A 25,901-nucleotide genomic window follows, 5' to 3' on the forward strand; every position below is an offset into this window, starting at 1 on the left:
GCTGCCACTGCCCTGTGCATCTAACTGTGTCTCATGAGGAGCTGCAGTTTCAGAACACAAAACCTTCAAACACAGCGCGAGTTCTACAATTCCCAGTCCTCCTTTTTCTCTTTTGTCTTCCCCCACCTCCTCACATGGTGTTTCCCCTTCAGTAGTGGGAGGGATCATGGTTTATTGCCAAGCTGAACCAGTTTCCTGCCCGTTGTGACACTGACAGTGCAGAACAGACAGAGGACAATATTGCAGAGCTAAGGACAATAATGCTGCCAATGTGACAAAGCTCCCTGTGAGCTGTGCAGACAGCTCAGCCTTGCTGCCACATGGTACTGCTGGGGGAAACCAGTCTCTAAGCTCTTTCTTAGATGCTATGGAGGGTGCTGTGCATGTTGCAGAAAGTGTTGAATCTTTTACAGTGAAGCTCTGCTGAAGCTCTGTGGCACAGCCATGACATTGTTACATTAGGTAATACCTTTCCACCTCAGAGATATTGCTGGCATTGCTGTTAGGTGAGTGGGACTGGGAGTGCTTTTCTCCTCAGCGGGCTGTGCAGAGGGACAGGGTCACTGTGGCAAAAATGGGCTGCAAATTGACAGCAAGCAGACTGTGTAAGGCACAGTCCTCAAACAGAGAGTGTTCTGCTTGGCATCCTTTCTGCCCTGTAGGTACCAACATTCTCCATGAAAGCCAGACTCTGTGAAAAAGAAAGTGGTGTGTACGAGCATATTTCATTTTGAAAGGGTGGTTTCCATTCATAAATGGCATCATTTCATTGACAGGACATCTAAATTATGGCAAATTGGTTTGGTTTTGAATACAAGTGAGGCGGGACTAAATATGTATATGCAGCTGTGGCTACCATTACTTCACAGTAATAATTACATTATTATTATAGAATAATTCAAGTTTTACATAGTAACTCACCTCTTGCACCTCAGATAGTACATAAATGGTACCTACATAGCTGCTGATATTCCTCGACTCTTTTTCCAAAAATCTGCAGTTGTTATCTGCCGCAGCTTGGTGAGCCAGTTTCTATTTCCCTGGAAATTTTCTGGGGAGGTGTGTTACATGCCTTTTGGGTAGGAACTTCAGCTGCTGTACTTTGGCCTCTGAAAGACAACCATCTGTTACTCAGGCAAGAACCACCTGCTCTGCAATTGGCAGTGTTGAGCAAGTATTACAAAGAACTGATCACCAGGATAATATGGGTAAGCAGAGAGAACACCTATTGTAAGAAAATTTCAGTTCCCAATGAATGCAGATGGATTTCAGTGCTATCTTTGCTGGGCTCTCCTAGGAGAGTGTTTTTGAATGCTACTGTTCATCAATAACATGGTGAACAAGCAAAATAGAAAAAATAGAAAGTGAAATCAGAATGTTGTCATAAATAGAGGTAGATGGGAAAAGATAACACAGGGAAAAAAAGATCTTTGCCTTGTTGCCAGTTAGAGCATTCTCTGTAGCAAACAGGATGTCACAGAAAGAATCCATGGCTGAAGTAAGAGAAAAAGTAAGAGAAAAGAAGAAAATAAAATTAAGTCAGTACAAAATAGGGTTGGTAGGCATGTGAGATGCGTAGATAAGAATGCCAAGCAGAAATTCTACATTTCCTTTCATTAAGCGGCAATCCCTTTCCCAGCTGCATATCCAGACTGTGTGTTTACATTGAAACTTGCTGTCCCTTCCTAGCTGTTTTCTTCCTACTAAACCACATGAAACCACATGAAATCTTCCTTGATCTGAGCATCTCCATGCTGGATATGCAGCCTCAATCCTCTCTGGGACTGGTGTCACGATCTGTCCTTAGGAAAGGGTTTCATGATGGCTCGTTGAGTGATCTCAGAGTGCAAAAACCAACACGGCACAGGGGGTTTGCAGTAATAATCAAAACCCGATGCACCTTTATTGAATGACCACAGCAAAATGTGTTGGGGGGAATTGGGAAAAAGGGAAGAATAAGGAAAAAGAGGGAGGAAGAGAAAGAAGGTATGTAGCTACTGAATATAGAGATGAAGTCCATTGGTCCAGTCCAGCTGGATCCAGCTGGATCCACTTGTTACACTGGGGAGATCTCAGAGATTCCAGTCGATTCCAATTCCTGTTATACTCTTTTTTGATGGAGGAAGAGGATGAATCTTGAAAATTAATTAAAACTAGTAAATAACAGTCTGTTGTTATTTCTGGGGGAAAGAAAACGGGTGCAAACAGTCCATATTCTCAGCAGTGGGCAAGAACCATTGTCTCCTTGGTCCACTGCTCGCACCTGCAATGTGCACCTCGCTTTGGTCAGCTCGCCTCCCCACACAGCTCCTCTGGCTTGGGGGTTTCAGTCCCAGTCCTTGGAAGGCGGGGGGGGGTTTCCACATAGGGGTTTCATGTCTCAATCCTTGAGGGAGAAGCTTCTCCCATCTCAGTCCATCCATCTTGGTGGTTGTAAAACAGGCGAGGGGTCTTCTGTGGGGACCACCAAAAGCTACCAAAGGAAAAGTCCAGCCAGGCAGAGAGGTGGGGAAATTCCAGGGCCATTGTTGTGAAGCAGGCACCACCAAAGAGAGGGCAGAGTGCCTCCTTTCTCCTTTCACCTGGCTCAGTGTTGCATACAGCAAACACACCTGTGAGCAATGACTTGGCAATGCCAGGAGCTCTGCTCAGGCCTCGGGGTCTTGGCAAGCAAACATCTCCAACAAGGCCAGGATTCCAAACAGAGTCTTTTCGGTGGCCCCAGTTTCTGTCCTTTCACAACGATTGTGAGGCAGATGAGAGAAACTTCAGACAGAAACTTACAACTTGGAACACCAGGTGCTAGAGAATCCCTCTCCTGCCTGTGACAGCAGGAGCATCACTAGGGCTTTGCTGAGAGTTGTTTGCCTTAAACCTGGGAGCTGCCCTTAGCAGAATGTCATCTTCCTGAGCCCTCAGCTCACACTCAGTGAAGAATGATGCAGCTTCCTGTGCTCCAGGCTGTGGTTGCCCACACAAGGCACTTGGGTGATGTGGGACTCCTTGCAGTGGGGCGGGCAGGTGGGTCTGAAACTCTGCCTGTCATCAAAAGGCAAATAAGCGGGAAGTCTGCGGGGATGCTGGGCGAGTGTCATGTGGGAAGCAAGAGCATGTGACTGAAGAGGAAGGAAAGGAGCCAGTTCCACTTTAATTCTCTCCTGTCAGCTAGTTTTCAGTTGTGCTTAGAAAGGTGGTACCGTGCTTAGAAAGGTGGCTGGGAGATCAGAGAGCCTATGTAATAAAAGTGTTTGCTTGCAGCACAAAATCTGAAGTAAAGCAATGAATTAGTACTGATCTATTTTATGTAAGTATTGAGTGCTGTGTTTCACAGGGGGTCTGGGACAGTGCTCCTCCTGCTCTGAAGGCTTTCAGTGCACAAGCCAAGGATAAACTCTGACAGATACTGCTAAGGCAAATCCTGGCCTTATGGCCTGAACTGTGGCCCAGGTGCAAGAGGAGATGTTCACTTGTCTGTTCACTTGTCAGCACAGAAGTACCTTATGCTACTCTACCTAATGTAGGGAGGCACAGGAAGAGGGATGAGGAGCAGCAGAGTCGCAAAGAGATGCTCTTTTGAGATGCTGAACACATGGCTGGGGACACTCGGGGATACCCAAAAGCTAACCTAACCCTTGCTGGCACAGGTAGCCCAGGATGGAGCAGCATCTCCCTCTAAATTTAACTGGGGAGGTTTTTTTTTAATCAGACCCCAAAACAGGGAAAGAGAAGGGAGATGCAACTGAGGCTGCTAATGTGCCCCTATTCCCTGCATGTGTGCTGCCTCCCAAAGGAGGTGGGAGCTAATCCCAAGCCCTCACACTCTTCTTTCTCCCCTTTTCTGTCTTCAATTTCCTGTCCTCTGTCTGAGGTCACTGTGCTGCCAGCAACAGTTGTCTGGGCTGAGAAAGACTCGTTAGGTCATACTGTGGATGCCTCTGCCCTTGCTATTTTCAGGGAAAGCTGGCAAGGAACACCCAGGAATGCATTCCCCGGTGCCAGCCTACTTCCAGAGAGCTGCTCTCAGCCCTCACACACCCAGAACGAGCATGAAGTGCTGGTGTGTCAGAGTGCATTGGGGAACCTTGCCCAGACAGGGTAGCTGGCTGCAGTTGCAGGCTGGGCTACCGCCTCTGCAGAAGTTTTTCTGGAGAAATACCACCCTTGAAGGAAGATCCATGTCTCTTCTGCCCTTCCTCCCTCACCAGCTGATGGACTGGGGCTTCAGGGTTCAAAGGAAATGTTTTCAAGTCTCCACCAATATGTCCAATCCCATGGTATTTGGCAAACTGGGAGACTTTGGTGTTTGGTGCCTGTTTCTGTACAAGCAGCCAGAGAAGCAGCTCAGTGAGGCCAGTGGCCATGGCACGTACTGAGGTGCCAGCTTCTGAAAGGGTCATACAGCACCAGGGTGAAAAGGCTCAAGGAGCTGTTAATGAGCCCAGCTGTGGGCTTCCCAGGACACAGGAGACAGGGACATGGTGAAGAGAGCCCAGCAAAGGGACACTGAAAGTACGAAGGATGAAAGCTGCCATGTCACAGTGTAGCAAACACCTACCTATTTGGAGGTAGCAAATAGGAGGGGAAGGAGTTTACAATTAAAAAATCACTTGTGCTTGCAAACCCCAAATGCCCGGCTGTGGTGCACAGTAAATCGCTTCTGCTGTCAGGTATGCATCAGGGCTCTGGCTCCAGCTACAAATGCCCAAATGCCCCCTGTGCCCCAGCCAGGCTCAGCTGCAGGCTCCCAGGGCCAGCCAGTGCTCTCAGGGCTGCTGCAAGGATCACTGCCCTCCGGTGAGCCCTGCCAGCAGTCCCAGAGCGGCACATCCTGCTGGCACCCATGCTCTCAGGTCCCTGTGGGTCTTTCCAAAGCCAGAGGAGCCCTGGCCCAAAAGAGCCAAAGGCAAGACTTGGTGCTGTTGGGGCTGTGCAGAGCTGCCTCTCATGTTGGCTGAGGGGGCACCTGCAGCTCAGCATCCAGTGCTAGGGATTTTCTCTAGGGCCACCATTCAGCTCACAGCCTTCCCAGCTGCTGGGGACTTCACTGGGGCTCTACAATGCCTAGATGCAGGGAAAATTGCCTGTAGAGAAAAGCCCTGCCAGCAGAGAAAAGCCCAATTGCTCTGGCTTTACCCAGCAGGCCTTTGCACCCACCCTCCTGTCTGTGCTGGGCATCCTGTCTCTGCTTCCCACACCTGCCAAGCCTGATTACCAGCATGCTTGCCCCAAGCCCAAGAGCCTGTACTTGGAGCTTCTCTAACACATGGAGACTCTTTCCCATCCCTCATAAGCAGGCAACTTCTTCTGAAGCAGAGGCAGATGTACTTGGAGCACAGAGCAAAGCTGTCACATGTTCTAGCCCTAAAGCTTGCAGGGAAATAATACTCCTGAGCCATGTTACAGTCTCTCACTGTGGTTCAGGTTAATACTGAAATCAAACCAAGTAAAATTTTTAACATAATTTGAAGCATTAGAAAGCAGGCAAGTAAGGTCCTGGAAGTTCATCAAAAGGGGTCTCTGGTGGTCATATTTCCTGAATGCTTCAATATTAAATGCTTCAAAGGTGACCTTCCCTCAGACTTTTTCTTTGGGCATGCACTGTTGCTTCCTGTTCCATAACTTGCTAAAAAACCACTGTAGGTCTCTTTATCTCCACTGATTCCAGTTACACTTATCATCCTTTGTGCATACCTTTACACCCTTTTATCTTTTTCTGTTTGTTTGTTTGTTTGTCAGTCATTAAGCTCAATTCAGCAACTCCAGGGCAGCTGAGAATTTCTATTATCTATGTTACTTATCAAGGAGTACCTGAACTTGGGTCAGGATGACAATGAGTCTGTTTTCTTTCTGCCACAGGGAGCAATGGCAGCTCATTTTTCCTTTTCTTCTCTGCCTTGAGCTCTGACCCCCTTTGGGAGAACTCTGGGACTCAAATGAAGGTGGGCTCTGCCCAGCTGCCCTGCCCAGTTGCAGCCCAAGACTTCTCAGGAGCCTAGAAGTGCAAGCTCATGGATAGCTAAGTGTGTGTCATTGAGAAACCAGCAAGCCACTTTGATTCTGGACGTTTTCAAGCTGTGAGAGATCAGGACTGTTCTCCTGTGACAGGGAAGGATCTGGATTAGTGAGAAACTCCTGGAAGGACAGCAGTCCAGTCAGCATCCATTCATGGTGCAGAACTAAAGGCTGTGGTTACCCAAGGAGAACATGTTTATGCCCACTTTGGCTTGTCCCAGAGAGCACCTTACCCTGTGTTTTGTTTAACCCCAGCCAACAGCAAAGCCCCACACTCCCACACCAGAGGGATAAGGTAGAGAGTCAAAAGGGTAAAAGGTGGAAAACTTGTGTGTTAAGGACAGTTTAACAGGGAAAGCAAAAACCACCCAAATAAGCAAAGGAAAATAAGGAGCAGTCCCTCCCTCAGTACAGGCTGTGGGATGAATGAGTTGTGACCAGTCCTGCAGAGAAGGACCTGGGGATTTCAGTAGATGAAAAATTAGACATGAACCAGCAATGTGCATTTACACCCCAGGAAAACAATTGTAATCTGGGCTGCCTAAAAATAATTTGTCTTCCTCTGGTAAACCATCTGAAAGTAATTGCATCAGACCTCAGCCTTGAGGGAAGACAACAGTACCAGGTGGGTGAGTAAAAAACCTAAGAGCAGTGCATTCCCAGCCTGTCCCCCTGTGTGGCATCCCTTCTCTTCAGCACATTGACTGCCCCACACAGCTTGGTGACACTGGCAAACTTGCTGAGGGTGCCCTTGGTCCCAATGTCCGTGTTGCTGACAAAGATGCTGAACAGCATTCTCCCAACACAGACCCCTGAGGGGGTACCTGATCATCTCACAGTCAGATTCAAAAGGATGCTGTGAGGGACAGTGGGCCTCACTAAAATCCAGAAAAACTACATCCATTGCCTTCCCTTCATCCCCTAGTTTAGCTGGTGGTGACATCATCATAGAAGGACAGCACACTAATTAAACAGGACTCTCCCTTTGTCAGTCTACGCTGGTTGTGCCTGATGATTGCATTATCCTTTAAATGCCTTTCAGCAGCACCCAGTAGGATCTCCCCCAAAATTTTTTTCAGGTACTGAAGTTAGACTAAGAGGTCTGTAGTTCCCTGTGTCATCCTTCATGGCCTTGTGAACTGTGATAACACTGACTGGTGCCACTCAGCACGCACCTCTCCAGACTCCCAAGAACTTAGTAGGTAATGAGAGGGGTCCTGCTGGGACATCCACCACCTCCTTCATCCTTCTGGGATGGAACCAGTGTGGGCACAGAAAACCTACAATCTGTCAACTGGTACAACTGGTTCCTGACAATTTCAGTGTCTACGAACGGGAAGTCACTTCCCACTGACATGGTCCTCCCATCTCCGAGGACCAGGCAACACAAGGTTTGTTGTCACTATGAAAAACTGAGCCATAAAAAAAACCCACTTTTTTTTACCTCTATTTACCTGGGATACTTTTCACTGCTTTAAAATGTGTGTGTCGAAAGCGCTTGCCAGTACACAGCCAACTCAGTGATACTACAGGGAAAGACAAAATTTCCATGTCGGTTTGAAGTAATTCTGACACTTATTTAATGCATACTATCTTTGCACAAATCTTTGCACTTTCTTGCAGAAAGTGTATTTGGAAAAGTATGAGTTTGAAAATATATTCTGCTAAAAATTAGAAATAAAGATATACATTGATTTTTTTTGATAGCCTAAAATGATCTTCTGTCTTTTTAAATGAAATAGTGGATAGCTAAGCCGCAGAAGGATTCTTACTTTCATTTAGTTTCTCAATGAAAATGCCAAAAGAGAGAGCATCCACTGCCAGTAAAATTAGGAGTTTCAAAATTGTATTTATTTTTCAGGAAAAAAAAATTACTTGAACATGAAAACTGAACTCACGCAGCACTGATAAAACATTTTACTAACTGTACAATTAAAATACTTAAAATACACAGGCATATGTTTCCAGAAGGTTCTCTTGACTCAGAATAAAATAGATCTTCCCTGTGTGGTCCCTCTGGAAATGGGTAGCAATGAGGCAAACAAAACCAATACAAACTCTGATTTCTGCAGGAAAAATTATTTCTCTTCTTAAGCTGGTGGAAAGGGTGACTTGTATTGAAAACAGACCACTTTGATGGAGGATTCTTCAGTTCAGGCTTATTTAACATTCAGCCCCTGTGTGGCAGGGACTAAAGGCTCTTCAGGGTGTACACATGGTGTATTAGTGCCATGCAAATTACAGTCCTCAATATCTTTGCTGAAGTAGTTATTCCCCTTGGTTTTGAGTGGGCTAGTTGGTTGGTTTTTTGTAGATGGCTGCAAAGATGTCCAGATCTGCACCAAGACTTGTAAATTGTATGCTCAAACAAACTTCTCTCCTTTACCCCTTTACCCACCTTTTCCTCCCTTACCCCTCCCATACTTCACACAAACCGATTCCATGAAGATGGAATCAGAGCTTGTTTTAGAAATCTTCTGTACAAAGAGGTAGAGGATGCTACACCTAAACAAAAGCTTGGTCTCTGTGTGTTGTATCCTGCCAGTTTGCAGAAACACTTTGCAGAAAATCTTGCAGAAATGTATCCCTATTTTGCAGAAGGCTTATATTAGATCCAAGTCAGCAGAAGGAAAGTATCATTTCACCTCAAAACTAACAGGTGAAGACTCGGGCCCATTCTGACTCTACCAACACACTTCACCCACTCTTCCTCAGCTGGCTTTTACACTGAGATTGTGCTGAATGAGGAAAACATTACTTCCTGTTTTCTTATGATTTAACTCTTCACTGCCTGTACTGGAGGATGAATCTTCTCGGCAAAAACAGCATGAGGCACACTCTGAGACATTTAAAACCTGTTTTGAAAGACTAAAGGTATTTCCTCCAGAGAGATGAATGTGGGAATTAAAAGAGAATCTTCAGACCTCTCACAACAACAGTGGAAGAGTACTTTCACCCCCCAGCATTAGTAAAGTCCTGGGGAGAAATTACATCTTATTTTGGTGCATTGTAGCAGCACCTGGTTGTCCAGTAGTGTTTATACAAGCATTATTTAGTTTTATCACAACTCTCTTCTCCACCGTAAACAATTTAAAATGCTTGAAAGCACAGAGAATCTAGCTCTCAATGAGATAATTTGTAATGGGAAGTGCCCTAGGTATTAATAACTTGCAAATTCTAATGCTGCAAGTAATAGGCCTTGAAATGTCCTTACAGCCAACCTTATGTTTGAGTTTGGATAGATAGACTAGAACACCTGTACTGGGTACTAGTGCCATTCCTCTGGGACAGAAGATGAGCCCAATGTGCCTTAATGTTCTTATCAGCAACCAGGGCAAGAGGATGGAATATGCCCTCAGAGTTTGCTGTCATTACAAACAAGGAGGATATGAAACAGAGGATGACGAAAGATTAAGTAGCAGGCAGAGTCAGTCTTCTGAGGGACTGTGAGGTGTTGCAGAAAGCAGCAGCATGAACTTCACAAAGATCAAGATATGTCTGGGCTTATCCAGCCCATGGAGTGACTCTGCAACAATTAAGACTGGGGATTAACTTTGCCAGAAAAGGAGCCAGAGTCCTGAGCTGAGTATCCTCCATCACCATTGAGTGGTTTTGTGGTGATGAAGACCAGCCATGTATTGAGGAGCATATTCAGTGCAGGTAGTTCAGGGTGCAGTTGCAATGAGAGCTGCAGGCTGAGCTCTGGATGGGAGCCTGAGGCAGGAGACCAGGAACTGCCAACCCTTGGCACAGGAAGGGGCACAGGGACCTGTGGCACCAGCCTGGGGACTGGACACCGAGACACAGCAGGAGCCAAAGACTCAGTTAGAAGACCCCAGACTTTCTGGCACACAAACTGTGAGGGTATAAAAGCCCAGGTAATCCTTTGTTCAGGGTTTCTCCTCTGGGCACCAGTTCAAACCCTTACTCTTTTGCTACACCAGGATTAAATTACTTGTAACCAGAGACCTGGCTGAAACCCTCAGGAGTGACAGGCAAGCACCACTCCGAATGAATGAGCAATGACTGCCCAGCCCTCCACCAATCAGTCAGGTGCTGGATTCAGATGCCTGCATCCAGACTGGCGGAGACGCCTGTCCTGGGGCTCCCAGCACAGTGGCACAACCGATCAGGAGCTCTGAGGAGAGCTCTGGCAGAACCAGGGAAACAAAATGGGGTTTTCCCACTTTTTTGGGAGGGAGTGTCAGTCTGTGCTGGGCTGTATCCATACCCACGGCAGATCTCCAAGGTGATCTGTGCATCTCCTGACAGTTCTTTTTTGAGGCAATTCCTGCACAGACAAAACATGTCTTTAGAGAGTGCACAAAACATTATATAAAATAGTTCACCCTCTGTTGCTATTATGTGCACATGGTGTCTCCAAAATGGGGATTCAGGGAGATCTGCATATACAGGAATGTTCATCTTCAAACTGTGTGTTGTTGTAACTATTTGAATTGATTGTTGTGGTGTAAACTTGAAATACCAAGAGCAGGTTCTCCAGAAAGTTTAGGTCAGCTGGAAACACTGCTTTATTTTTTGTACATATATGAGATTTCCTCTGGACTAGTACTTGCTTGTTATGGTGATAAGTCTGTGTTTATTAAAAACAACCAAACAAACCTTGTAAACATGAAAATGCTTGAAAGTTCTGTTATGGTCTTCAGGATATAGAAGATTAGACCCATTGATTCCACAGAGAATTTTGGCACTTAATGCACTGCAATAAAGTTATAAAGTTACTGGGCATATTGGTTCTTGTACAATATGTAGATGATCTGTCATGGCCTAACTGTGACATGAGTGTTTATATATTAGACAGTATTCATTTATGTACTGCCAAAAGAGGGAACAGCCTGCATCTCCATCCAAACTTTAGCTGAGCCAGAGATGAAGTTAAATATTTACATTTTACTTTGGAAAGGGATGATGAACAACAGGTCAAAAAAGAATAGAGGCCATAGTTAGGCTCCCACATCCAGTCACAAAATCATGTACCAGGTTTGCTCAGACCTGTGGGATTTGGTCGGCCATAGATTCCTGCGGTAGAGGAATTGACTAAGCCTCTGACTGAGGAAACCAAGAACAAAGACATAAAGTCTATTGCATCGGCCCTGGAGAAAGAGTAAGTTTACACAGCAATAAAAGGAGCTCTGGTGGTCTGCCTCTAGTCTTGTGCTCCCAGATTATACAAAACACCTCAATGTGTATACTCATGAATGTAAAGGAATAACCCGTGGAGTGGTAAAGCATAATTCAGGACCCCATCAGATACCAGTTGCATATTACTTAGTGAAATTAGCTTCATTTGCAGCAGAAGCACCAGCCTAAGTCAGTGGCAACAACAGCAAAAATATTAGAAATTAGTTGTTCCCCTTATCCTGGAGTAGTTCATATCCCACATGATGTGGAGCAGTGGGATGTGACAGTCTGCAGCCCAAGCACTAACACGCAATGGGCACACAGATATGAGCTGATCTTCACAATGGCAGATAATATTAAAGAGATGTAACACCTTGAATCCAGCGAGCCTAATGCCTCTCCCTGATGATAGAGAACGTGCTGTTGTGGCTCCGGTTGGCCAGAGTGAATGGCCAAATTTGAGACCCTGAGACCATGTATGAGAAGGACTGCTCAAGAGAAGAAAAGAAACAGTGGGAAAAATGGGACACGACACAAGATTATGATGGAAGGTGGTCTACAGAGGGGAAGCCAACTCTTCCAAAGAGATATTTAATCTGCGTGGTTAGAAGGTTTCACAATAAAGTAGATGGAGAGGCAGAGGCAACAGCTAGCCAAATAAAAAAAGAAGAAAATATGGGTAGCTCCAGGAATTTATACCACTGCAAGAAGGATCACAGACAGCTTCCCAGCCTACCAGAAGTATCAGACCAAGCTCAGAGATAGGATGACTAACTGAGCCTACTTCCCTTTTCAGTAACTACAAATAGACTGTGGACTCCTACGGCTGCGGGTAAGCATTTGCCAGTGACAGCAGATCAGCTATCAGGCTGGGCAGAAGCCTTTTCAACTAAAATGGCCACAAACCTTAAATTCAGCGCTGTGGAATGTTTGGAATGTTCTGTCACAACCCGTAGCACTGGCAGAAAGTTTCTTTGGAAGACACTCACCTATGTCAGGAGTTTATATTCCAGCTAACACCAGCCTTCTGGATGGAAAAGATTGCATTACCCAGTATTTTATATATAAAATACAGAAAGGGTTCAAGGAATGGAGAAAGTGTGCACAATAGTATCAGCCCAGCCTACTTGAAATAGAAGTAAATGATACACAACCTGCAGATGTAGTGCTAAGCAAGATAATCTCACAAAAAAATCAAATTAGAATCTAATGGGAGGGACTATATGCTGTCTTTCTGTGTTCTTATTTTGCTGTTAAAATTTTGTGTTAAGAAAACTGATACACCAGTCTCATATCCAACAGGTAGTGAATTATTAACAAGTTGGACAATAAATGAGTTTCAAGAGTCTTTCATGATCTTGTTTTGATAATACTTTCTACCCTATGACAACATTAGTCTTAATTCTGTTACTTGTAATAATGTTGTAAGTAAGGGCAGTGTAAAATGCTGTGAAAGCTTTCTTTTCACCTTTTAATATATTAGCAGATCTGCTCAATCCAAAAAAAGGTATGAACATTCTGTGCAGGTCGCTCGGGATGCAGTTGTAGTGGGAGCTGCAGGTTGAGCTCTGGCTGGGAGTCTGAGGCAAGAGGTCAGGAATTGCCAATGTTTGGAAAGGCAAAGGACACAGGGGCCTGTGACCCAGACGGGTGACCGGACCCTGAGGCACTGCAGGAGCCAAGGACTCAGCAGGAAGAGCCCAGACTTGCTTGTGAGGGTATAAAAATTCAGGTAATCTTTTGTTCAGGATTCCTACTTGAGGCACTAGCTGGAGGTGTTACTCTGCTACCAAACCATAAATAAATCTCTTCAGAGATCCAGAGGTCTGAGATGCTGCCGCTGGAAAGCTGGGGTTGAGCTCTTAGGGAAGCCTTGTCTGACTGAGTGCGGGGTGTGTAGAGTCAGGCAGGGACGCTTTGGCTCACTGGAGAGAGCCCTGTGAAGGGGCCTCAGTCCCTGATGCTGTGACTGACAGAGTGTTCCTGAACGGCCAGACGGGATCCTTCACTTAACACACACGTTCCTCTGGACAGGGCACACACAGACTGCACCGGGCAAACCCTCCTGCAGGAGCTGCAAACATAGTAGTGGAACTGAAGCTTAGCATTTCAAAACCCACAGGCAAAGAACTGGAATTGTTCAGCCTCTGTCAGAGAATTCAGCACTGTCTACAGCTCCTGTATGGGCGTAGATTGAGAAGATGAGATTAAAAGAGAGATTTCCCCTTGGAAAGGCACAGTGAAACAACATGGATCCAGTTGTAATGAGAAAAATGTTGATTGACAGTAGGAAAACCTTTCTTTCTGAGTTTGGTCAAGCACCAGAGCAGGTGAAACTGCACCTGAAACTCTTATTTTATTAAAGCAGGCATTAGCACTTTTCTTTGTGTGTGTAGAACAAGAGCAAACAATCTACAGATATCCATAATGATCCCTAAGATTCCACGACTCTATCCTGGGGTCTGTATGAAACACTTTCCAAGGAAAAAAACCTGACTTTTGTATATACAAAAGGCAATTTCTAAATTATTGGTTATGTTAGCAGCAGGCATGAAATTCTGCCTGATGCATGAATTTCAGCAAGACTGCCCTTGTTCCTCAGTACTCCACATTCTTATGTACTAATACATATTCTGACTCCCACACGTTGCACCAAAATGCTCAGTTTTAAAATATCTTCCTATTTTTTCACATCTTCTGTGTGTGCACATGTGTTGTGTGTGTGAATACTCTGTACTGCTTTTATTCACAGGAAGAACAAACCATGTTAAAAAACTGGTATGAATTTGGTTGAATGTAGAGTTACAGCCAGTGAAGGTAAGTGTACAAGCTCTATAAGAGCATGAGCACTCTATTTTGATTTCTATAAATGAGACCATTCAAAGCACAAAATTCTAACTGAAAATTAGAAACTGAAAAAACATACCCTGAAGACAATTTCCCCCCCACATTTTGTATCAGGTGTTTTGCTCAGCCATACCACTGAAGCCCACCCCACACCGACGCTGCTGAAATTCCACGTATCTGTCAATCAGTTTTCCAGCCCGGGCCCCGGACGGAGGCAGCTCCCAGGGCACCGGCTGTCCCGCTGCGGGTCTCCGCTCCTGCCGGCACTGCCTGCCCGGCAGCCCCACAGCCACGGCCACAGCCACGGCCCCGGCCCCGGCCCCGGCTCGGCTGCCCGAATGGCGGCACCGCCGCCCGCAGCGCACACCCTCCACACGCCGGCCCCGCACCCGCCTCTCCCTGCCCCCGCCTGCCCCTGCCCCCGCCTGCCCCGTACCCGCCTCTCCCTCAGCTGCCGGCTCCGCATCCTTGTGCTACCCGCCCTCCGGCATGGCGCAGGGGGAGCCGCGGCTGTGCGCGGCCCATGCCGGCCGGCCGCTGGAGCTGTTCTGCGAGGACTGCGGGTGCTGCGTGTGCGCGCTGTGCCCGGCGCTGGGCGCGCACCGCGGGCACCGCGCCTGCCTCCTGCCGCAGGCCGTCCGCCGCACGCAGGTGAGTGCCGGCCCGGGCCGCTGTGCCGCGGAGCGGGGGTGAAACTGGAGCTGAGACATCATCTTCCTCATGCCATGTCTTGCCGGTTGTCCCCTCGTTTCTGAAACGTGTGCCTCTGGGTTTTCTTTGGCTAGAGTGTGATGGTGGTGTGTGTGAGTACTAGTGCAGTGCCACAGAACTAAGCCTTTAGCCTTACTTTGCTTGCCTTATCAACACCTTGTGGAGTTCAAGGTTTGTAGACTGTGTTAACTAAGAACAAAGTTTCTGTACTTTCTGTAGTTCAGCAAGTGCTTTGTAGACCCCATACAGACAAGGTCAGTCTGATGCCACTGCACAAGGATGGGGGTCGTGTACGAAAAGGAAAGAGTCAATCAGTCACACCCAAGCGTCCTCAAAACAGGTATATAAATCAAGGGGTAAGGAGGAAGTGACTTTCACTGTTAGATCACATGCAGCAGCATTTTATCCTCCGACCTTGTATGTGGAATCAGTGTGGCTGTTTCAGGAAATTTGTTTTTATTGACAGGCTAGAAGAACCTTTGACCAAAACACAGATACCTTAGGGTAAGGGGAAAGGTCATTTCTGTTTACCCCCTGTTAGATCACAATGACTGCCCATTCACGGTTCTCTGATAACTCCTCTGGGATGTTGTGGGTTAACCCCAATAGGCAGCTAAGCACAACACAGCTGCCTGCTTATTCCGCTTCCTTGCCCAGTGGGACAGGGGAAGAGAAACATTAAAACCAAGAAAATTCATGGATTAGGATAAAAATAAGTTTAATAAGAGAAAAAGTGGAGGGAAGAGAAAAAGAACAAAAGTGTTCTTTTCTTTCACTCATCATACAGTTCCTGAGCAAAAGGCAGCTAGCCCACCTAAACACCCCTCTTCCAGTTTGCAGAACATGATGTTATATGGTACTACTCTTTGATTAGTAGGGGTCATGTCCTGCTTGTTTCCCCTTCTAGTCTTCTGCGCACTCATAGAGTAGTCACATCTGAAACACAGCACCACACAGGTTGCTATAAGGAAAATGAACTCCATCCCAGCCACAGCCAGCCCAGGGATTCTTCCCTAAGATTTTTTTCTTTATGCCAGTGTAGCTGTCCACCAAATACCCTCAGGAAGTTTTGCAAGCTTGCCAATACTCCTGCATGTGCTGTTTTACTTAGAAAGCCTGCCAGAAGGCTTACTAAGGTCTGCGTGCTGTGGTGCTAACCTTGGGAGACTTAAAATACTGTAACACAGAACTTTGATGTTCAGAAGCTCCTCTTTCTTTCTCCTTTCTTTCTTTCTTTCTTTCTTTCTTTCTTTCTTTCTTTCTTTCTTTCTTTCTTTCTTTCTTTCTTTCTTTCTTTCTTTCTTTCTTTCTTTCTTTCTTTCTTTCTTTCTTTCTTTCTTTCTTTCTTTCTTTCTTTCTTTCTTCTTTCTTTTCTTTCTTTTCTTTTTTCTGTTCTTTTTTTTCCCTTTTTCTTCTTTCTTTTTTCTTCTTTCTTTTTTCTTCTTTCTTCTTTCTTCTTTCTTCTTTCTTCTTTCTTCCTTCCTTCCCTTCCCTTCCCTTCCCTTCCCTTCCCTTCCCTTCCCTTCCCTTCCCTTCCCTTCCCTTCCCTTCCCTTCCCTTCCCTTCCCTTCCCTTCCCTTCCCTTCCCTTCCCTTCCCTTCCCTTCCCTTCCCTTCCCTTCCCTTCCCTTCCCTTCCCTTCCCTTCCCTTCCCTTCCCTTCCCTTTTTTCTTTTCTGCTTTTTTTTCCCTCTACAACTTCAGAAAGTTTCTTCTCACTCCTTTTGTGATATAGGAGTGCTATGAGGAGGTTTCCTGCAGAAAACACTAGGAAGAAACAGTTCCTACAGAACTTCCTGCTTGGAAGTTCACACAGATTGTGAGCCAGTTTATCATCATGATAAACTGTTGGAACATTCCATTGCACTTCATGTTACAGAGCATTACAGGGGAAGAGGGCTGTGCAAACAGCAGCACAGAGGTGAAACTATTCAAGACATCTGAGCAACGCAGAGCACTGCACCTGCCTGCAGCTTTGCTTTCACCCAAAGTGTCCCTCTTCCAGGTGGGAACTCACTAAAGTGTTTGCGTTCCCTTCACGACAGGGTGGCAGTGGGTGGCTGATGCACGTATTGTGCAGTGGCAACCTGATCTGAGGCAAAGTGCACAAATCTACAAACTGTGCTGCTTCCCTGGGGGTCTGATGGACACAGAGAAGGAAGCATGTGCTGTTGATAAAGGCTTGTTTCTGCTAAATCAGGAAGTGAGTGGGGTAGAAACCTGTACTCCCGTGTGACCCTCTGTCCCTATGAAGTATCTGCTGACATCTAGTGGCGTAGGGCTGCAGAGATTTTAGGCACAAACTATCAATGGTTTTGGCATAAGTGATGGTATTTTGACTAGTGATTTTGTTTGCTGTGAGCAGTTATTCAGTACAGCCCTTGTGGTGTGACATCAGCCAGGCAGCACTTCTTGCGCTGAGAATCTTCCGCAGCTGTTTCAGCAGGTCCTAGCTGTGAGTGCTAAGAAGACATGAAAATCATTGTGAGAGATCCATCAGCTGTTCCATCCTTGGAGCAGAGATTGTTTAAAATCATTGAAAAGGATATTCCCTGTGCTCCTGAATGCAGCACACAGGATCAGCATTCTTTGAACTTGGTATGTGTCCTGTGAGCTTGACTGGAGCTCTGAGTGTCATCTCAGAAATCCTTGCTTTTACAGTGTTTTCATTTGAATGAGTTAAAGCACCTAGGCAATCCCTAAAGGAAGATTTTCAGTTGATTCCTCAGGGTGAATGACATGGTTTGCTGGCATAGTCTTCAATTGGTAGGAAGCAGCTCTTTCATGTATCTCTGTAAAGAAAGTAATGCTTAACCAGAAATGCTTGGGATTAATAGAAGTATTTGCATATGGTCACTGTTGTGAGTGCACAAAGTGATGTGTGTAACTAGCAAAGAAGGAAGATTGGGTTTTTTGCTGGGGTCTTTGTCAGTCTTTGAGGAAAGGAATGAGGTCAAGGCTGCAAAATAAACTGAGGAAGGCTGGTACCTGGTAGAATTCCTGAATCTTCTAGTGGTGTAGAATGAATCCTCTTCTGGTTGTTCAGGGACAAGACTAGAAAACTGTGGCTGGAATAAATAGCATGAGTGTCTTGCTCTGTGCAAGAACATTTACCCGCTTGCATGGATGTGTCTGTGTCAAGGGCCTTCCAGATGCAGAGTCTCTGGCTTTTGCTGGGAGCCCATTTTCTTCTGACTCTGTCGTACTCAAATGACAAACTGCAGGTGTTTTCTAAGGAGACATGTCAGAAATGCAAACTGTTGCTTCATGCTCTATTTGTCCATGCTGCAGAGTTTAAATGCTGTGGTGCCCTAGGGCTGTGGCAGTGACCTGGTACATGTGCATGCAGGTGTTCTTGACTGGGTCTCAGCTGCAGAAGAGGACACTGATAGCAGCTACACGTGGCACTAGCTTACCTGGTGTTTACTGAGGGCCTGTTTTAGCACCAGTGCACTGACAGCACTGTGGGGCACCATTGCCTGTATCCTTCCTGTTACTAATGACAAAAATGCATTAGCAGGCATACCAAGATATAAGCAGAACATTGATTATGCTGTGCTGGGCACACAATAATCTAAGAAGTGTCACAGGTACTGTGACTGATTACTAGCCATGCTGACACTATTAGCTGTTGCAAATGTTCAGACTACAGCATCACTGTGGCAATAGTGAGGTATCTGATTGGTCATTTGTACACTGGGAAGCATCCTAAACATTCACTGGATTTTTAGATAAGTGGAGCCTTCCATTTGTCCTCTAAATAAAAGTACTTAGTTGCCCTTCAGCTGCTAAATGCGTTAGCACGTAATGGAAATACGCAGCACCATAGATTAAAGATGGATAGGTTTTTTTCACTTTGGGTTTCCCTGTGCCTTAAGAAGGTGATGCTAATTTGCCCAGCTGTCCAAACCTTACCAGTATAGCCACCAGGGGAAATGCTGAAATCCTTATGGTTCATCACTATACTGGCCTTAATAAGCCTCATAAAAGGCCTTTCATTTAAGAGTTTCACCTTCCAATATTCTGATTCTGAAACAGTATATTGGAGTAACCCCCCCTATATGAAAATCAAGCTGGATAGTTGTTTCTGGTTTTTACAGGTGTTATGAAACAGCGTTTTATTTTGTTTCATTGTTGTATAGGAACTCATGGCATTGTGCTTGAAGAATCTAGAAGAGAGAAAAGAGGAAGAAGATGGCAACAGAAGGAGCATAGAGCAGGCTGTAAATGATGTGAAGGTAAAGTGTGGTTTCGTTCTCCACTGGATGGTCATTTTCCAAGGGGAGACATTTTGTTTTCTCTGTAGCTATTCAAAGACCCAGCCATCTATTGGGTGGCTACTCTACTTCCCAGGAGAAGAGTGTATTCCCTGTATTCATCACAATATATTACACTACCAAAGAAAGGGAAGAGGGAGAGTCTCCAAAGACCTGATCCTCATTCCTTGATCAGCTGAACATCTCTGGAAGACCAAGGGTAAAATTTTTATGCAGAGGAATAGTAGATAGCCCCAGCTGCATATGTTATTCTGGCTACACTTATGTATCTTGTATGATATGCACTGAACTTGGATGATATGGACTGAATTGCATTGAATTTTCTGTATTCAGAGTTGAGTAAACACAGTTCTGTTGACTCTGTCTTAAGAATGGGAATGTATGCTAAGCTGCACCTCATTTATAGAGCATGAAATGACTTCTGCTCTAAGGAGCATCGCTAGGCACCTCTGTTACAGAAATGTCAGCAAGAGCTTGAGGGAGCTTTAGAGACTTGGCCTGATGCCACATTCTTTGGGAAGCTTTCTCTTCCTACCACTTACTTCTCTCTGGCTTGCTTTAAAAGCAGTCAAAGTCTTGCTACTGAAGAAAAAGATCTGTTTCTTGTTGCAAATGGTACCCTGCAAATTCCAGCCAAAAACAGATTTTTTGACATAAATAGGCATCTTGGAATCTTCTCTCACTCTTTTCCATCCAGACATCAGCAGGTAGATCATATCTGTGCTCCCTTAAGGGGTAGAGACATGTTTCTGAAGAGATGGAGAAAATCAGTAAAATTCAACCAAAACATAGCACTAAAAGCCTGAAAGAGAAATGTCTGAAATGTTTATGGTCTGTTGAGACATTCTTCTGCTTTATCCATAGGCACATGCTGATATGATTAAACGACAGCTGTCAGAAAAAATAACTGAGCTTCAGTTACTTCTTTGGGAGGAAGAGAGTCTGGCAAAAATCTTCATTGATGAAAAGACTCAGCAAGCTCTGGGAACACATGATCAGCATTTGAGGTCCTGTGAAGAACAGCTGGAAGCCCTCGAGACCTTCACACATCAAATCAGACAAATACAACAGGACAGTGATCCTATTAATTTGCTGGAGGTGGTATTGTATGGTCTCTTTCTACCTCTTACCCTGACAGTCCTTGGTGAATTTCTCTAGTGATGTCTTCTATAGATCCTTCTGTATGTAAGCAGCATCTTCCTAAGTGCTTTTTAATTTGCTTTGTGTTGCTGTTTTGGTGAACAAATTTGGTTCCTGATTTTTGAGCTATTAGGTCTTCCTGCTGTGGCATTGATTTCAGGTCTGTATGAAATTCATGTTAATTTTAAGCATAGATGGAAAAGACACGTCTCTTAATCTTGAAGACAAATGCTGTATCAAGTCTTTCCTTGTGTGATATGAAGGTATGAGAAAAGCCAGTCCTCAGGCAACCTCAGGAGGGAAGTTAAAATCTGTAATTTCCTTAATTGCAAGAAATCCTAATCACCACAAGCCTTCACTGGAGAAAACAATGCTGTTCCTTTTTCCTACAGATGATGATCTTCACCTTCCTTGGAAAGATTATGTTGCCATGTGCTTGTGCCCTGACACAAGACAAAAGATGCAATTTTTTACAGGATGATGCCTCTGGAACATTTTTGCATCCTTGCAGTGTGTCAGACTGGAGTTTCCATTGCTGTGATATGGCCCTGGCATTCTGCTGTGTGTTCTAGCAACACACCTACACACAGGAGCCGCTCTTTGTGATTTTGTGGAGATTTTCTTGTGGGGAAGTTGGATTTTATTCTTCAAATTGTTTTTAAAACTTAATAGTTTGATTTTGCCATTGATGGGATTTCCCACAAAGGGTCCTGGCTAGGCTAAACTCATTTCCATCCTGGAGGGATCTCTTTAACTGTGGCTGTTGGGTTCTCCATGTCTGGGATGGCTCCACTGGCAGGAGGAGGTAATGGGCAGGCTAATGAGCTAAAAGGCAGGCTGATCTCAGCAAGTTTGCCTGTGATGGCCCATAGGTTTACCTCATGTTGGAGCTGTCCTTGCTCTCTGGTGTATGGGAGCTCAGATGGAAGAGTCCTTTCATGTCACAGTCTCTGCTAATTGTAGTGTTTGGCTTTCTGCTCTCAGAAGTACACAGAAATTGAGAAGGAAATTAAGGAATCCAGACACCCATTAGAAAAGTGGCATCCAATACCGCTCTCGTTTGAACACTTACTTAACCATTATAAACAGTTCATCAGAGCTCTGCAGTCCATTCTACAGAAACCATTGGATGCCCGGCTTAAAGAAGGTACCTGAGAGAGTGCTCTGAATTTTGCTTTCTTCTGCTGTCTTTGCAAATAAAGTGTACTTTTTAAGTAAGAACAGGACTTTTTACCAAATCATCTGGAGAAACAACAGTTTTTCAGGCATGGGTACTGCTTTCTGTCAGCATGGGTGTAATGCTGTTATAGGTGATTTAGGTGATATAGTGGTGATTTAGGAACTAAGAGATTTCTCTTCCAACTCTGAAGATGATCTTTGGTTTGTCTGTTGCTTTTCCCCCCCCCCAGTTCCATCAGGTATTTCAATACAATTTAATGTAGACCATCACACCTATAGAATGTATCTATTCTCTCAGTTACAATTGAGTGCAAGTGCTCTGGCAATGGAGTACCTCTAAAATTTGAAAGATTTTTTTAATTGATGTACCCGGTGATCTGCCTCAGTCTGAAAAAATTGATGATTTTTAGTACAGTAAAGCTGAACTAACATGTTCTATTTAGAAATAATTTTGTCTTTGAGCTGTTAGTTCATCCCTCAATGACCTTTGGCATAATGAAGGCAAGCAGTTTTTCCTAATGGGGCACAGAGGCACAAAGCTAAATAACCATGGGAAAATCCTGCTGCTCTTTGAGCAGGCAACATGTGATGAAATGATCACATTTCATCAGCTGGGTGAAATGTGATTAAATGGCCATCACATTTCACCCAGCTGCCTTTTAAGCCCTTATCAGAGAATTGCCACTGAAAAGACTGTAGCAGGTTGCTGGGGCAAATGGTCAGATCTGATCTGAAAGACTGCAGGATGTCTGTAGGACTGCTACTGCAGCAAGCACCTGCAGCTATCTTCAGCTGCCTATTTCATCTGATAAGGGCCAGTTTTAAAGGAATCAGGTCTGATTACTTGGTGTTGTGCTAAATTGTGTAATTCTGTGGGAACACTAGTCCAGCATCTCCATACTATGCAAAGAGCATAATGCTGAAAGCATAGAATGAGTAGCCCCTCCCCAGAAAAAGTAACATAGTTAGTAACATAGTTTGTCCGTGAAGTTGGAAAATGATTGTTGAAAAACTGGCAGACTCCCTAAGCTGTCCCTTTTTATCTTTGCCCAGATATTTTCAGTAGCCTTAATCCCACTGCAAAGAAGGAGCCTGGGACAGTGCTGAAAACCATGACTCCTGTTGATCGGTTGCTTTTCTTAAAGCGTAAGTATGATTATGCTAGAGTCCTAGAATCTCCTGAGCTGGAATGGACCCACAAAAATCACTAGGGTCCAACTCCTGGGCCTGCACAGGACCACGTATATGAGAGCGTTGTCCAAGCACTTCTTGAGCTCTGTCAGGGTTGGTGCTGTGATCACTTCCCTGGGGAGCCTGTTCCAGTGCACAAACACCCTCTGGGGAACCTTTTCTAACCTCTTCCTAACCTAAGCCTTGCTTGACAGAATTTTCAGGCCATTCCCTCGGGTCCTGTCATTGTCATCACAGAGAAGAGATCAGTGCCTGCCCCTTCTCTCCCCTTCACAAGGAAGATGTAAACTACAGTGAGGTCTCCGTTTCAGTCTCCTCCAGGCTGAACAGACCACAGGACTGTAACTCTCTGTGTATGGCTTCTCCTTATCCCATCACCATGAGTGATCCAGATTAGAAATATGTGGAGGCACCAGTGTTGGTGCCCTGCTGTGATTCCCTTGGCATGCCTTTTGCAGTGTCTCTGGAGCTGTGGGCTCTGTGGCTCCCTGAATCCTGACCTTAGCCCAAATGGCAGCTTAGTGCTGTGGCAGAGGTGCGCATCACGTTGGTGCCCTACGTTAGAAAGGTGTGGGGACAGCAGTGTTGGTTCACTGCTTTATGCACTTAGCACACATTTTCCAGCCCCTGGAGATGTAGGCTCTGTGACTAGCTGAATCCCATCCCTACCTAATGTACAGTCAGCAATGTTGGGTCCCTGCCTTGCTCTGACTGGAATGCCTTTTCCAGACCCAGTGTCCTTGGACCTGTGGGCTTTCTGGCTGAGCCCTAACTCAAAATGTAAAGCAAACTTGGTGCTGTGGCTGAGGTCCCCATCACCATGGTTGGCCCAGATCACAAAGGTGTGGAGGCAGCAATATTAGTGGCCTGCTCTAACCCCTTTGGCATGCCTTTTCCAGCCCATGTTCCTGGGACTGCAGGCTTTCTGACTGTCCCAAGACACTTCCAACTGTGAGCTCCTTTGCAGGTGTTCTGTAACTTGGACTTCTTCCAAGGGTCATGAGAAATGTAGCAAGTCTGATTATGGCTTTTACTGCAGATGCAAGATCACCAACCTGGGAACATGACAGCATTCACCCAAGACTGAAATTGTCAGAAGACCGTCTTGAAGTAAGCTGTAGCTGGAGGAGAATACTCTACCCCTGTAGTCCCAAGAGATTTGATAAATTATGGCAAGTGCTAAGCAGAGACGCATTCCTTTCTGGGAGCCATTACTGGGAAGTTGACCTGCGTTGTGCTGGAGAGGGATGGTGGATTGGTGCAGCCTACCCGACCATTGGCAGGAAAGGAGACTCTGAAGCCTGTCGACTGGGCTGGAATAGAGCATCTTGGTGCCTTAAGAAATTTGATTTTGAATACTGGGCATTTCACAAGGGAGAGAGAATCCCCATCCTGGTAGAAGATGATCCTGATTGCATTGGCATTTTTCTAGATTATGAAGCAGGAATCCTTTCATTCTACAACGTTAGCGATGGCATGGCTCATTTGCACACCTTCTGCTGCAAGTTCACAGAACCAGTTTATCCAGCCCTGAGACTCTGGGAAGGGTCCATTAGAACATGCAAACTAACATAAGAAACAAAGCCTACTAGTTCATGCTTTTTCTGCTAATGCCATTTCAGCAATTTTCTACATGAATTCATTTCTGTTGTATCAAAGTTGTAATTATGATGCTTTTAGAAGGTAACATAAGTTTAGGAAAACCAACTGTGATTTTTAATGTGCATTTTTTTTCAATGAAGGAAGGTGACCTCACTTGTATAAATTATGTTGATATACCACTCAAAGTGCAGTATATAGTATTATTGTGCTTTTTTTCAAATTGTAACAGTAAGTTCAAGAATATCAACTGTATTTTTTTAATGTATATGTGTTTTTCAATGGGGAAAGATTATTTGACTTATAAATGGTGTTGCTGTACCACCTGAAGTGCCGTATGTAGTATTTTTCAGCTTGCAAAATGGAAGAAGTCAGGTTGAAAGATCCATATTACAACCCAGACTGGAACATGGATATTGACTTTTTGAAATTTTTTTTTAATGAACTCCCTCCCCTTATCAGCCTGGAGAGGCTGCAATTGTGTATGGCACCAGGTTTAGTTTGGTTCAAGCTTCAAGATTTTATACTGCATATTGTTATCATTGACAAGGTCAGATTTGGATAATAAATGCACTAAGTAAATTAGCTCATATTTAAGTGTCAGCTTGGAAAAATCAAAGTCTGGCACTGATTCTTGGAAAGGTCCCTTCTAAAACTGGAACTTCTGTGACCACATTTAATAGGCACTAGCTGGTCTTACATGTGACAGAAGCTCTGAATTGGACTTCTGGGTGGCCCTATTCTTCCCATTGAGTGATAGCATGAGAAAAAGCTGTGTACAACCCCTAGGAGGATGAAATGTCTGCAGGGCTCACAGGTGCAATGAAAACACTAGGCCAGAGGTGCATTTGTGGTCCATTTATGTTTGCATCCAATTTGCAACATTCACGTAAAACTAGGGGACACAGCTTGCAATTTTCTGTATATGCATGTCTTCCCCCCCATCAATACATAAATTAAAGTCCTGGACATTTCTGGAGCTTTTGCTTACAGCAGTCTCCAGGACCAGCCTAGAGTGAAAAACCACTGCTACTTGAAACTGGTCAGGTAATGTTACAGTGTTCAAACACTAAAGGCCCTGCATCACCAGTGCTGGCAAAGGCAAGGTCTGACCGTAGCCTGAAATGCAGAAACAAGAGCTTGTTTTATAAGCTAAATTTATTTTTCAAATTTGAAATGAAAAAAAAAAATATCTTTTAACAATTAAGTATTTTTTAATGTAAGGCAAGCATACTGCATCAGTCACAGATCACATATATTGAAGTATATGACTCAACCTCTGCTTCCCCATTTAAAGATATGAATACAGTTTCCTCAGAATTTCACATTTTGAAAGTAAATAGTTTATAGGTATAAAACCACTCACCACCAAATTCAAGATACTTCACCAACTCATGACAAAAAGGTAGCAAGTTCCAAGTAACCATCAGTAAATGATTCCACCACAGAACAAAAGCAGATTAAGTATTGCAAAGCAGTTCTGTCCTAAGCAAGGTAGTTGAAGAATTAATGGCTTGCAGCTGCTGCTATACAGCTCCCTTCTGGTCAAAGGGAAAACCAGCAGGCAATACGAGTGGTATTGCATTTCTCAAATGAAAAATGAGAAGCTGGGACGCAAGAGCAGACCACACAAATCATGTACTGACCGTCATGCTGAAGCACAATGGTGTAAATGTAGTCAGGCAGTCAGCCTCAGCCATCTCCCAATACACCAGTGTTGGGAGAAAAATCCCAATGTAGAGGATTCTGCTTAGTACAGAAAAAAAAAGCTGCTAAAACTCCACCAGCATTTGGCTTCCTACCTG

General features: G+C 44.8%; 1 protein-coding gene across 1 annotated transcript; it reads left to right on the forward strand.

Annotated features, from left to right (window-relative positions):
* Positions 1-14,482: 14,482 nt before the first annotated feature.
* TRIM14 (tripartite motif containing 14) lies at positions 14,483-24,426 on the forward strand. The gene is made up of 6 exons (XM_058824151.1): positions 14,483-14,652; positions 18,853-18,948; positions 19,852-20,085; positions 21,112-21,274; positions 22,360-22,452; positions 23,537-24,426. Exons 1-6 carry the CDS (start codon positions 14,491-14,493, stop codon positions 24,070-24,072), a joined length of 1,284 nt encoding a protein of 427 aa, XP_058680134.1. The 5' UTR covers positions 14,483-14,490; the 3' UTR covers positions 24,073-24,426.
* Positions 24,427-25,901: the final 1,475 nt, after the last annotated feature.

The sequence above is a fragment of the Ammospiza caudacuta genome, chromosome Z (genome assembly GCF_027887145.1).
Source record: "Ammospiza caudacuta isolate bAmmCau1 chromosome Z, bAmmCau1.pri, whole genome shotgun sequence".
In the NCBI taxonomy this organism is placed as follows: Eukaryota; Metazoa; Chordata; class Aves; order Passeriformes; family Passerellidae; genus Ammospiza; species Ammospiza caudacuta.